The sequence below is a fragment of the Lolium rigidum genome, chromosome 6, assembly GCF_022539505.1.
Source record: "Lolium rigidum isolate FL_2022 chromosome 6, APGP_CSIRO_Lrig_0.1, whole genome shotgun sequence".
NCBI lineage: Eukaryota > Viridiplantae > Streptophyta > Magnoliopsida > Poales > Poaceae > Lolium > Lolium rigidum.
The window spans coordinates 71,201,479-71,215,618 of NC_061513.1; the positions used below are offsets into that span (position 1 = coordinate 71,201,479).

A 14,140-nucleotide genomic window follows, 5' to 3' on the forward strand; every position below is an offset into this window, starting at 1 on the left:
AGAAATATATTCAAGCCCACAAACTTCAATATGACATATGAAAGGCATGTAATATGCATCAGATACTGTAGCACAACTTCAATAAGGTTCTCTGATCAAAAGAACTCAAAAAGATGGGCGAAAATGTGCAAATGCAAAACAGTGCAAGAATCTGTCAAAACAGAACAGTTCGTAAAGATGAATTTTAACGAGGGAGTTACGCTGCGAATCTCGAAAAACTCAGAACTAATGAAAGTTAGATAATAACCTGGGGAAGACGTTCGTAAATTTTCAGCTCAAGGTGACGTTCTGGTGATTTATGCGAATTTTTCTCGCGATAGTCGAGAAACAGAAACAAAATTGCAAATTCCCTAAATAAAACTTACTCTCAATCAGAGGTTACTCTTGGCACAAAAACGAAATAAAACTGATAAGGAGAGGTCATTACAGTAGTAACAACTTCCAAGACTCAACAAAACAAAACAAAAACTAGAATAAAAACTTGGGTTATCTCCCAAGAGTTCTTTCTTTATAACCATTAAGATGGGCTCAGTAATTTGATGATGCTCGCATATATATAAGAGTTGAGGCACAATAAGAGGGCATCAAGAAGCAAATATGAAACACATTTAAATCTTACCCACTTCCTATACAGAGAAATCTTGTAGAAAAACAAGTCAATGAAGAACAAAGCGGCTAGCATAGCAAGACAAAATAAGTGGAGCTTCAAAAATTTCAACATAAAGAGGGGAAACTTAATATTATTGATATGCATATAACCATGTTTCCCTTTCTCATAATAACTTTCAGTAGCATCCTTGATAAAATCCACAATATAACTATCACATAAAACATTCTTATCATGATTCACTTGCATAATATAATTATTACTCCCCACATAAGCATAGTCATTATTAATAGTAGTGGGAGCAAATTTAACAAAATAGCTATCATTATTATTCTTATCACCATAATCATCAAATATAGGAGGCATATTGAAATCATAATTGATTTTCTCGTCAATAGTAGGTGTACTAAAAATATCATATTCATCATTGCAATCATCATATATAGGAGGCATAGTATCATCAAATAAAATTTTCTCCTCCGTGCTTGGGGGACTAAAAATATCATGCTCATCAATACCAACATCCCCAAGCTTAGAATTTTCCATATCATTAGCAATAATGATGTTCAAAGAATCCATACTAATATCATTGTAATCATCATGATAGAAAAGTTTCATAATTATGTTTATGTTTTCCATTAAGCCGAACTAGTGAAAATAAAAACAAGAAACAAAAAGATAAAATTGCAGAATCTAAAGAAAATACCTTCAAGCTCTCACCTCCCCGGCAACGGCGCCAGAAAATAGCTTGATGTTTACGCACCCTTCTATTCTTATAGACAGTGTTGGGACTCCAAGTGCAGAGGTTTGTAGAACAGCAGCAAGTTTCCCTTAAGTGGAACACCCAAGGTTTATCGAACTCAGGGAGGCAGAGGTAAAAGATATTCCTCTCAAACAATCCTGCAATTAAGATGCAAGAAGTCTCTTGTGTCTCCAACACACCTAATACACTTGTTAGATGTATAGGCGCACTAGTTCGACGAAGAGATATTAAAACGCAGGTGGTATAGATGGTAGTAAACGGTAATTGCGATCTGAAATAAATATTGCAGGAAATAAACATGCATCAAAACAGTAAATAAGCGGTGTTTGCAGTATTCGGAAACAAGCCCTAGGGCTCATACTTTCACCAGCGGTCACTCTCAACAATGCAATCATAATTGGATATAAATATAAGCACTTCAATATACTACTCCGAAGTATTCTCCGGCTGGATAACGAACACTAATTCATTGTGTAGGAATGCAAAAGCATGCCTTAAAGATATATTCCCAAGTACTAATGAGTACCCCACGCTGTCACTTTGAGCATTCATAGGAGGTACTAACCCACCATAATTTCATAGAGACATCCAACTCAAATCATAAATCAGTGAACAAGTATTCTGTGAAATATAGGCTAAAAGACCCACACGGTGCACACACTCCACCTTTACACACGTGGGACAAGGGGTCTCCGCATACCACATAAGTAAAGCCCACTTTGAGTAGCATAACAACATCTAGATTACAAAGCTCATGATCACATATAGATCACATCACAAGAGAGAGAGATACATACCACATGGCTATCGGTACGGCCCTCAGCCCTGAGGGAGAACTACTCCCTCCTCATCATGGGAGTCAGCCAAGGCGATGGAGATGGCGGTGAAGTCGATAACGATGGCTCCGGGGGCACTTCCTCGCTCCGGCTGGGTGTCGGAACAGAGTTCTGTCCCCCGAAACTTGGTTTCGGCGTTGGCGGCGGCTACGGAACTCTGCTTCCATGGAAAAGTTAAGCCTCGTAACTTTCAGAGTCAGGAGCTTCTTATAGGCGAAGAGGCGACGCGAGGAGGTGCACGAGGCGCCAGTACATGGGCCAGGGGCGGCTAGGGACCAGGCCGCGCCTGGCCCCTGCGTAGCCACCCTGTGGCTCTCCCGGCACTCCCCTTCTGGCTCCCGGAGTCCTCTGGTGAATAAGAATTTTGGTGAATTTTCCAAATTTTTCCGAGCACTTTCATTTTTGTACTATTTCTGCAATAAACAGACATAATAAACAGGAACTGGCACTGTGGCACTTGTTAATAGGTTAGCCCAAATAATGACATAATATGATACAAAGTACCTATAAAACATGTTGGAATTGGTATAAAATAAGCATGGAGCATCAAAATTATAGATACGTTTGCAACGTATCAAACGCTTGTGCTCTTACCTTTCTTCCTCCTCTTCGTTTTGTTCAGCAAGAAATTGCGCTACGATATGCCTTGACGCTGTCATTGTGAATGGTGGTGGCTCATTGTAAGACGACATTTCAATGGGTACCACTTTGGGCACTTCAGCTTCAACTTGCGTTGCTTCAACAACTTGAGGTGGCGGAGTATAATTGAGCCATTCTTTCTTTGGTACTTCAATGAATTCTGTAAAAGCTTGAAGAACATCCAATAACATAACATCATCAAGATTAAGCTCATTAGGCGTTTCTTTTAATTTTGCGGTGTTTTTATAAGAATTTAGACAGTCATGTTTAATTTCTATCTCTCCCTCACTTCCAAGATTAAAGCCACATGGTACTCTATTTCTATGAAATTTATCTAGACGTATCCAAGCTTGCTCGGCTGTGAGTTCCATGAAAGATCCACCGGATAACAAATCTAATTTTTTTTATTATCTTGTTCTAGTCCTCCATAAAAGTCATGTAAAACATACCAAGGTGGTAAATCATGATGGGGACATTTTTAACAGTACCTTTGAACCTGAGATAGGCTCTCATTAAGCTTTCACCGCGGCGATTCTTGAAATTGGTTATATCTCTTCTTGCTTCCGCGGACTTGACTTTGGGCTAGAACCAAAATATAAATTTCTTCTTAAGATTCTCCCAAGTATCAATCTTTTCTACAGGGCAAGTTCTATACTAAAATAATGCAGTGTTAGTTAGAGATTGACTAAACAATTTAAGCTTAAGTTCATCATCAGTATAGTTCTCAATTTGATTGTCCAACACAACTCAGTAAATGAATGCAAATGAGTATAAGGATCCTCATTGGGATCATCTCCTGCAAAACTATTCTTCTTCATAATAGCAATAACACCTGGATGAATAGATATTCAATGTCGTTCCCATTTGGGAATTCCTTAACGAACCCTCGGTTGAATCTTCCGAGATATTCAGCTGCATCAAGATTATTCATAAGCCCAAGAGCATCCATGCATGGTACTACCTGAAACTATATCAAACAAATTTAGTAAAAAAACAATAATAGATAAGCAACTAAGAATAAAGACCAAAAGCGTTGAGCCCCCTGCAAGGGCGCCTAAAAATAGCTTGATGACTGCAAGTACACAGATCAGTTGTAGCTAGTTTCAAACTAAGAGCATCCAACCACGAGGAGCTACTAGTAATGATCTTGATATCCCTTGCTACTTTCTACTAAAGATAACCTAATAATTGTTTTCTAATCTCAAAATACTAAAAAGGGGTGTTGTAAATGGTTGCAGGAAAAGTTAATAAAGCAGTAAAAACGTTATATAAAAAGGGTTGGAACTTTATAAGACAAAGTGTTCTCAGGGCTTATTGGATCCACCTCTAGCACTAGGACTCATGTTAATCAAGCTGAAATATGCTTTCAAGCATGTTGTGTGTGGGAGAGCTCCGTAATAAGATGCGCTCAGAAAGCCATCGGTCATCGCATCTCTAAATAACAACAACATCTAGCCTTCTGCGGCCACATATGGACTAGTGCTATTAAGGAGCGTACCACATGGTCATCGATATGAGCTTTATGAATCCCTCTTATCCCCCTTATTCATGTGTCAAAGCGCCGATACGGTAATGTCACTTCTCGCCGTTCTCTTTACCACACTTCGAAGAGTAGTTCCCTCTCAAGACCAATAGGCAATATTACATGGTGCACAACATGTAATAACACGAGAGAAAACTAACACACATTAATACTTGAAACTACAGATCATCTTAGATTCATCTCATATTCATGCTAGGGTTTCTCCATCTCCCCAAGAACTAATAAGAATACTCACACATGGAGACAATCAAGAACATCATCATAATCTTGTGGAATGAATTAGAGGAATATAATGAGTTCGAATACAACTACACAATAGCAATCAAGATTACAACTATGGTTGGAGGATGATGATGATGAAGGTGCAACGGTTGATGATGATGAAGGGGATGATGCCTTGTTCTCCGAGGATCCACGTAGCAGCCCAGATCTTGTCTCCTCCAAAGTTCATTCTTGAGATCTGATCTAGGGCGGTGTTTCTCGGTTTTGCGGAGCTGTGTGTGTTTGATCTCTGATCCGTCTGCGGGAGGTAAAAGTATTTGACGAGACAGTGTTCCTGGAGGGTGGTACGGGCGGACGGTACGGGCGGGCTCTGCCCGTACCGATGCCCGTTACAATCCGTGGAAATTGTCCTCGCATTGTCCTTTCGCCCAGGCGTATTATTAAGTGCAAAAATGATTTCTATCACGTCAAAATGCTATAAAATGTCAGTTTTCATTGATATTTTATTATTGACTTATTATTTTAAGATCCTGTGTAGACAAGCATAAAAGGTCGCGGTAGCACGGTGAAAAACAAAAATCCTACCACTACTTGAAGATAACTTGATAAAATAGTAATGCAAAAACATGCTAAAAATGCACTCATTAGCTCTCTATCACCATTGCGGTGATAGAATAGAGTGATGGAAGACATATTATATGTTTTGTATTTTATAGGGTTTTCTTTGCAATTTGTTAACACATAAACTACTTTTTTATAATGAAATATAACTTGTCATAGGTTTTTTCATCTATCCTTGCTATATATTCTATTTATCTTTGCAATGTGCTTCAAGGTTGAGATGCTTTTTATCATGAAGTATAACTTGTCATAGATTTTGTCATCTATCCTTGCTATATTATTCTATTTATCTTTGCAATGTGCTTCCTCGGCAATTTGAGATATTATTTTTTATGATGATGTATAACTTGTCATAGATTTTGTCATCTATCCTTGTTATATTAGTCTATTTATTTTTGCAATGTGCTTCCTCAACAGTTTGGGCTCGTGAGTGCGATCTAGTATAAACAAGCATTAGGTTGTCGCTCACAAACACAGACCGGAAGAGCGTCTAGACTCTCTAGAAAATCGCAACAAACTGAGGGACGTTTATTAACCAACCGTCAGTATAATAACCAGGAGAGGATCCGGAGGCACCACAAAAATTCTCACATGCGCCCAATAAGTACTTTTAGCGGAGCACCTTACATTTGACGGGTTTCGCACGCATCAGTGACTCGAAGTCACTTCTGATAAGGTTAGGTTGTAGGGAGATTGTCTGTCGGAGCAGAGGTTTAAGCGCCCATCAGTGACAATTTTGAACACATAGCCATCTAAATGGATATAAGCATAAAATACAAAATAATTGTCTTGGGTATCCCTTGGTGGCGGTTCGAGATGATGCAAACCACTATGTTGGTTCAATAAACTTGGTCCTCACTAGGTGCATGAACCACTCCCAATTGTCTGTAGAAAATGGCTAAGGACCTTGGCTCCACATGGGACTGAGCCGTACTACTGAGCTTGGCTCCACCTGGGACGACGCTGTACTTCTAAGCTTGGCTCCACTCGGAAAAAAGCCGTGCTATTTTGTTTGGCTCCACCTGGGACGACGCCGTGCTTCTCAGTTTGGCTCCACCTGAGACGGAGCCGTGATACTGAGCATGGCTCCGTGTGGTGTGGATCCAAGCAAAAGGTTATTTTGTGAAATATTTTAAAACTAGGTTAGATATTTCCATATTTAGGTCAATTTTGTCAAAATCGACGACGACGGGCGTCGAGAAAGCAAACCAAAGCCGTGTGTGAACGGGGGCCTGCCTGGCCAATCCTATTATTCGCCCAGTGTGGGCGCTATCTGGCGCGCGCCGCACAACCGGGGTTGATTTGGGCCGGGCCCGTTAGTAAGGCGGCGTGGTTTTTTTTTTTGGTTCTTTAAGTTTCTTTCTTCGGTATCGTTTGTTATTTTGGTATTTTTGCCTGTTTCCTTTTTGTTGGTTAGTTTTTTTTCAAACTTTTAAAACTTGAACTATTCGAGTTTGAACATTTTAAATTTTAGTATTTTTGATTCATACATTTTCAATCTGATTTTTTTAATTTTAAACTTTTAGATTTTTAAAGAATTAGATGTTTTCAAAAGCATAACAGAAAAAGGAGAGAAATCTTACTCTTATCGGACTTCATTGGTGTGGCCCATGATGCGTCTACTTCAAGTAGAGTGGTGGATACAACCTGCACACAAGGAAGAATCGATGCCAATGTATAAATTCAGATTATGTTTAAGTTAATGATGTGATGAAGAATGGATGTCATACAGAGGACCTGCGGCTACTATCTACGAAGATTGCTTGTTTCTTTGAAAAGAGTTTACTGATGTAATTTTTGAACATTTTCATATAGATAGTCTAAGTCTACACCTCATGTTCTAGCTAGGGAGGCGGTGGATAATCCCCAAATATGGAAGTACGATCCTCCTAAGTTTATCGCCGATATAATTGCAAACGATATATCCGTGTTTCCCAATTAATATAATCCGCCGCGGTGGCTTCACCTCAAAAGTAAGTTCAGATAAAAAAATCATCATTGTTTTCAAAAAGTATAAAAATAAAAGAAATACAATTTTTTTGAAAAAATATTGAAATCTGAAAAATGTTCAAACATACAAAAAGTTTAAAACTAAAAGGTTCGTCCTTTTGAAAGTTAAAAAAACTGACAAACAAAAAGGGAAAAAAGACAGAAAACCAAAAAACCACACGAAAGCGTAAACCAACGAAAGAAACTAACCCTGCACACAAGGAAGAATCGATGCCAATGTATAAATTCAGATTATGTTTAAGTTACTGATGTGATGAAGAATGGATGCCATACACAGGACCTGCGGCTACTATCTACGAAGATTGCTTGTTTCTTTGAAAAGAGTTTACTGATGTATTTTTTGAACATTTTCATATAGATAGTCTAAGTCTACACCTCATGTTCTAGCTAGGGAGGCGATGGATAATCCCCAAATATGGAAGTATGATCCTCCTAAGTTTATTGCTGATATAATTGCAAACGATGTATCCGTGTTTCCCAATTAATATAATCCACCGCGGTGGCTTCCCCTCAAAAATAAGATCAGATAAAAAAATCATCATTGTTTTAAAAAAGTATAAAAATAAAAGAAATACAATTTTTTTGAAAAAATATTAAAATCTGAAAAAGTTCAAACATACAAAAAGTTTAAAACTAAAAGGTTCGTGCTTTTGAAAGTTAAAAAAACTGACAAACAAAAAGGAAAAAAAGACAGAAAACCAAAAAACCACACGAAACCTGGGTCCGGGCCTAAATCTGGGGACAACTTGGGTAGGATCTGGCTCTAGATAGGAATTTGCCTTTTTTGTTTCTCTAAATGTAGGTACTGTTTTGAGCTAGTAATTTTTTTTGGAGTTGTAAATACAGACTGTAGGTATGTTGTAAACTTTTTTTTTCCAGATTTTTCGCATTTTATTATTATGATCTTTATGAACAGATCTTACCATCTCACCTAATGATCTGATCCTATATAAGTCTCCCCCAGTCTCCCCCGCCTAAATCTAGCCCAAGTTGGTAGTATCGTCATTCGCCATGATTTTCAGAGAAAATCCTACGGAGTACTTGTTCTAAAAAAATCAGAGAAAATCCTACTACCGTTTTGAATTGACACTACGCAGTAATGCAGTCGAACCTGTGTGCCGTCTCCACTTCTTCAGAAAGTGAGCAATGGCAAACATCCGAATGAAAGGCTTGAGCAACAGTCATGGCATCGCATCATGTTCAACGCATCTACACATTATAAACATACTTATATATCTATAAGCTATTGTCTCATCGCTTCTGTTGTTTCTTACAAACCCATCACCACCTGTAACAGCGACATAAGTTCATCTGGTTGCCCCAATCAACACGGGCATGTGGGCCTTCGCTGGTTTACATGTTCTTACTGAGATACTCCTGCCGCCGCTCAAAAAGAAGAAGAAAAAGATGCTACTACTGTCGTCACCACAATTACGGCTACATTACTAGCTATGTCGGGGAACAAGGAAAATAGTAACGGCAGAAACGCAAGTCCTGCTCCTCCTCCCGCCGGTACGGCTCTGGATGCCGAATGGCAGGTCGACCTTCGTCTCCATTTCACCAGATGCAGCTGCCGGAGCGGCGCGGCCGGGCGCCGTCCTTCTTGGCTTTTGCGTTCTCCTTTGACTGCTCTATCATCTTCTCCACCAGCTGCAAAAATCACGAGACCACAAGGCGTTCATCAGCACACATACATTGACTGTTTTAATACTTCAGCGTGCTGCAAGCAAAGCAATTGGCAAATGACAGAATGTACCATCTGCTTCTTGGCCAACAGAATCTTCGTCTGCAACAAAACATCAAAGAAGTTTAGCAACAGCAAGAAGAAAAAATAACTGAATCTTCTCTTGTTCTCACTGGTCAGTACCTCCTCAGCTTTCAGACGAGCGTTCTCCTCCTTGAGGTGGTTCAGTTCAGCTTCAAGCTCCACGGTGTACGCCTGCAACATTTGTAATACAAAGAGTGTTACCAACTCGATCGACACCGCGTGAGACGTGAATTGCAGTATTGCACACAGCAAAACGAACAATTTGGCAGCAACATAACGGATACCTGCTTCCTGGCACGGGATCGTGCAGCCGACTCGCGGTTCTTGATCATACGGCGGTGGCGACGCTCCACGGTCTTCTCGCCGGGCCGGTCCTCTGGTGCACACCGTTTCCGGGCGCCGTTCTCCACCATCATCGCCCCGCTGCCCATGCAATTCATCATGTCAGCCTGCGTCATGGCGCTCCTCCCGTCCGACGACCCAGGGCTCACGATTCCCACCCCGCCCTGAGATGGTGGCGGCGGCGGCACCACGGCCATCCCGGCGTACCCGTTCGGGACGAAACCCATACCATCACCCATCCCCGGGTACATGGCGTTAACCGGCGCCACCTGGTACATCATCGGACCAGGCTGCTGCCCCTGCTGCATGGGATTCATCGGCCCGTGGACCATGCCGACCGGCATAGGGGGCGCCTGGGCGCCGCCGAGGGAGCCTCGGACCACGCCGGCCTTGACGAGGAACTGCTCCAGCGTCATCTCGCCCAGCGTCCCCTGCCGGTCATTGACAGCAACGCCAACGCCGTTTCCCACCGGCGGCTGGACAGGAGGCGGCGGCAAGGCTTGCTGGGGGTGAGCATGGGTGGCGTGCGCCGGTGCCTCCTTGTTGATCTCGGCCCACACCTCCTCCACCGTCTTCTGGCACAGTGGCTGCGGCAAGGCGAACGATCCCTGCCGGCATAGGCCGCTTCCTCCGGCATCTCCTGCGCCTGCCATCCCATCGGCACCCGCCACGGCGGCCACCTCCATCTCCGTCGCCGCGCAGGCGCCCGTCGCCGCCTGGAACTCCTCGGCATTCCATATGTTGTTCATGAACTCGTCCATGTTCATGGACCCGAAGTTGCGCCCTTGCTCGCACAGCGAGTTCTGCAGCTCGTCCAGCGTCAGCGCGAAGATCGACGATTGCGGCGCCAGCGGCGCCGTCTGCTCCTCACAGTCGCCGCCATCGGCGCCACCCATGCTCTGGTCACGCTGGTGCGAAGTGACCTCTTCGTCGGAGACCTTCACGCCGTTCTTGCTCATCTCCGACGCCATCGTATCTCACAGTTGAGATCTCGATCAGTTTGCAAAGTACACTCTTTCTTGTTTGTGGTGTGTGCTTCAGTTCTGAAGCACCACCCCCCTATATATAGCCTGTCATGTGCAGGAAATTAAGAAGCAATTAATAAAACAGATAAAGAAGCAATTAACACAGATAAAGAAGCAATTAAGGTTAAGATTGGTTCTTAATTGCATCAGAGCAATTAAACTCAGGTGGGTGGTGTTTGTCGCATGTGGTTGATTAAAAAGGTATGCAATTGATGTGCTTAGCTTCGGTATTCATGACCGGTTACATGTAGATGGATGGAGGGTGGACGTTGCAAAATTTGGAAGTTTGCTTTGTGCCATATTTTCTTGCCAATTTCCTGGATCTTCTATACTCCTTTTTTTGTGCTTGTTATTGTTCGGAGTATATATGCGTAAATATGAAGCGAAATCAATATTCATCTTTGATATACGGAGTACTTGTTACCCACACCAGTAAAGCGACAACATAGATAATAAATATCGGACACACATTGATGAAATACCAAATATTGTATATATTTCTTTCAATGTTCGCCATTATTCCTATAAGAGCATTCATTGGAAAAAACAATCCCAAATGTGTCTTGGTAAATATTTATATAATTGATAGATGCATCATTAAATTATATAGTTCTATATCAACACTGAATTACATAATGCCCCCACGCAATTTTGTAACCTATGAGTTCTCTAGATTTCCACGAGACTGAATTAAACATTTACTCCCCGAGTGACTCACGTATCTATATGATCTATTTGTACGAAGTACTCTAACACATCGATAGTAAGATAAAATACATATGCACCATGAATATTAATGCATAAATTATTTAAATTTTAACTAATTGAAACACTTGACATTTTCATAGTTTATCTTCCTATTGCACATTTACATAGTTTATCGATCACTATCTCGACATGGTTTGGACATGGGAAACTAACACTCAGTGGTATACATAGATCACATATGCACAATAGTTTCTTAAAGCATGAAAATCGCAAAGCATGGACAAATATATAATAATAATAATCGAATTGCTATATGCAAAAAAAATCTCCAGGGTCATAATCTCTACATGACACACATCACTGTTAGAGATGGATCAAGTATGCATCAGCCCGTTTCCCATCAATTTGGATAATTCTTACAATATTGTTAAATATTTATATAATTGATGGATGCATCATTAAATTATACTTCTATATCACTAGTAAATGGGGGTAATCAATATTGACGGAAACATATCATATATGCCCCCACACAATTTTGTAACCCATGAGTTCTCTAGATTTCCACGAGACTGCATTGCACCTTTACGTCCCGAGTGAGTCATGTATCTATATGATCTCTTTGTAAAGAGTACTCTAATGCATCGGTAGTAAGATACAATACATATGCACCATGAAAATTAATGCATAAATTACGTAAATTTCCAATAATTGAACTCATTCATATTGCATATTTACATAGTTTATCGATCACTATCTCAACCTGGTTTGGACATGGGGTACTGACCATCCATGCTATCAATAGATCATATATCCAAAATAGTTTCTTAAATAATGAAAGTTACAAAGCATGGACGTCATATAGTAATCAAATTCCTATATGTAAAAAAAATCTTTAGGGTCATATTTCTAAATGACACACATCAGATAAATCAAGTACATGTCCCACATTTTTTTGCATCAATTTGGATAATTATTAATATATTGAACTCTTACATGTTGAAGTTTGATGATTACACCTTTGTGACTCACCAATACCACAAATATATTGGACATGCACCATGCACTTGTAATGCATGAAGCATTCAACCACTTATTAAACATTTCCACGTCATAGGATAGGCATTGTGCATTTGTAAGACATGAAGCATGGAATCCACTTATTAATTTCTACGTCACAACAATGCCAAAGCTACATCGGATACAAGTCATCAATTCATAACACATGAAGCATTGAAATGCTTGTTAAATATCTTTAAGACACACCGATGACATAGAAGCACTAACATGCTTGTTAAATGCGTATGCTCTGGGTGAGTATATATCAATCATACACGAGGATACTTGCCAGATAAGCATCGTGAATTGTATCACATTAATTAATGGTGGAGCGTGCTAGGATATCTGGCAGCAAAAGGATCAAAAATTTATGTTATAAGCCTTATATTTTTTTTTTGCTTCGCCAATTTTCTACAACCACAATGTGGGTGATAAGGTGAGTCTTATGACAATTTAATTATGACACACATAAATGTTGGTGATAGATAAGAAAGACATCAGTTTTTCGGAATTATCACAGTAATTGAATTCCGGATTACTACCTCTATGTGACCAGCAAATGTGCGGTTACGCTATTTCCGTAAATATATCATATTTTCTCCACACATGTTCGCAATGCCTGAGTTGTGCAAAACTTTTATTAGATTGAATCATCTCGTGCTACATTTTTACTTCCTATGTGAGGCACATGTGTGATGATCGATTTGAAAAAATTATCTACAAACATCAACAATAAGATAGATCAGATATGCACCATGAATGTAACGCACGATCCTATCATATATTTAACATATCCGAACCCATCATGATCCCAACATGGTTTGGAAACGGGCAACTAAACATCAAATCTAAAATGCACCATATACATTCAAAAAGCATGAAAGTTCCTTGATGATCAAACTGTTATTTGTCATTTTTTTAAAGTGTCATATACACATAAACGTTAGAGATAGATACAACATGTAAAACACATTTTCCGCAAGAATTTGAATAACTCCTACAATATTGAATTATTTCATGCCAAAAAATACGGTTATATCTATATGATGCACAAATGCCAAATATATATTGCATATGCATCACACATGTGTGACCCATAAACCATTGAACTTCTTGTTGTACATTTCTCCGACACACTAATTCAGGAGATATATCCGAATTTGTAACATTTGAAGCATTCACTGACTTGTTAAACAATATCTATAACACATCGAAACCTATCTTATAGGGCCAGTTAGTTCGTAACGCATGAAGCATCTATCTACTTGTTAAACAACAATATAACACACTGGTAACAAACACATATCGCATAGGCATCGCGAGTTCATAACTATTAAGTGGCTTGTTAAGTGTTTACACTCGAAGTTGATCATATGTCTACACGACCGACAAATATATATGCTGGATATGCATCGACGGATGTGGGGAAGTATTGAGATAATTTAACGACACACATCAATGCTGGAGATAGATAACACACAGATCAGCGTCGTAGATTTTTTGTGATAACTTACTTCCGCAATATTAATTTTTTAAATAATAGAGAAAAAATTGGTGGATGAATTTTCTCCCATCAGAGTAGAACGCAATGGATTTGTTAGGATACTTTTTTTTCAGGATTCCACTCCTGCATACCAAAAGACTTGCGAGGAAAATTCCTAAGGAACTAGATCCTCCCAAACCGTTGTATTCTTTTGAATCAAAGGAGCGTGTGGTCTAACCCTAGACAGGACGACCAACTCGCAAACATGTATGGTCCTTTTATAAACTCCAATTGTCCTGCAAACTGAAATAATTAGGTAGGAAAACTTTGAATTTATGTCCATCCACCCATATTTTACACAATTTTGACCCCCAACCAATCATCTCAACCTGCTAGACTACCATACAAGACTTTTCGTCAAATTCATACCAGGGCTTTGTTCTCACACCCACTCTGTTTTTTAGTAGGAAATGGGTGAAAAGAATCATGAAAATAGGAATGTGTATATTTCCTT

At 39.9% G+C, this 14,140-nt stretch overlaps 1 protein-coding gene across 1 annotated transcript; it reads right to left on the reverse strand.

The window, feature by feature from the left end:
• Positions 1-8,558: 8,558 nt before the first annotated feature.
• Positions 8,559-10,322, reverse strand: LOC124667299 (bZIP transcription factor ABI5 homolog). Its single transcript, XM_047204603.1, has 4 exons — positions 9,294-10,322; positions 9,109-9,180; positions 8,998-9,027; positions 8,559-8,891 (listed from the first exon to the last, which is right to left on the reverse strand). The coding sequence occupies exons 1-4, from the start codon at positions 10,320-10,322 to the stop codon at positions 8,799-8,801; spliced, it is 1,224 nt and encodes a 407-aa protein (XP_047060559.1). The 3' UTR covers positions 8,559-8,798.
• Between the last annotated feature and the right edge of the window lie 3,818 nt (positions 10,323-14,140).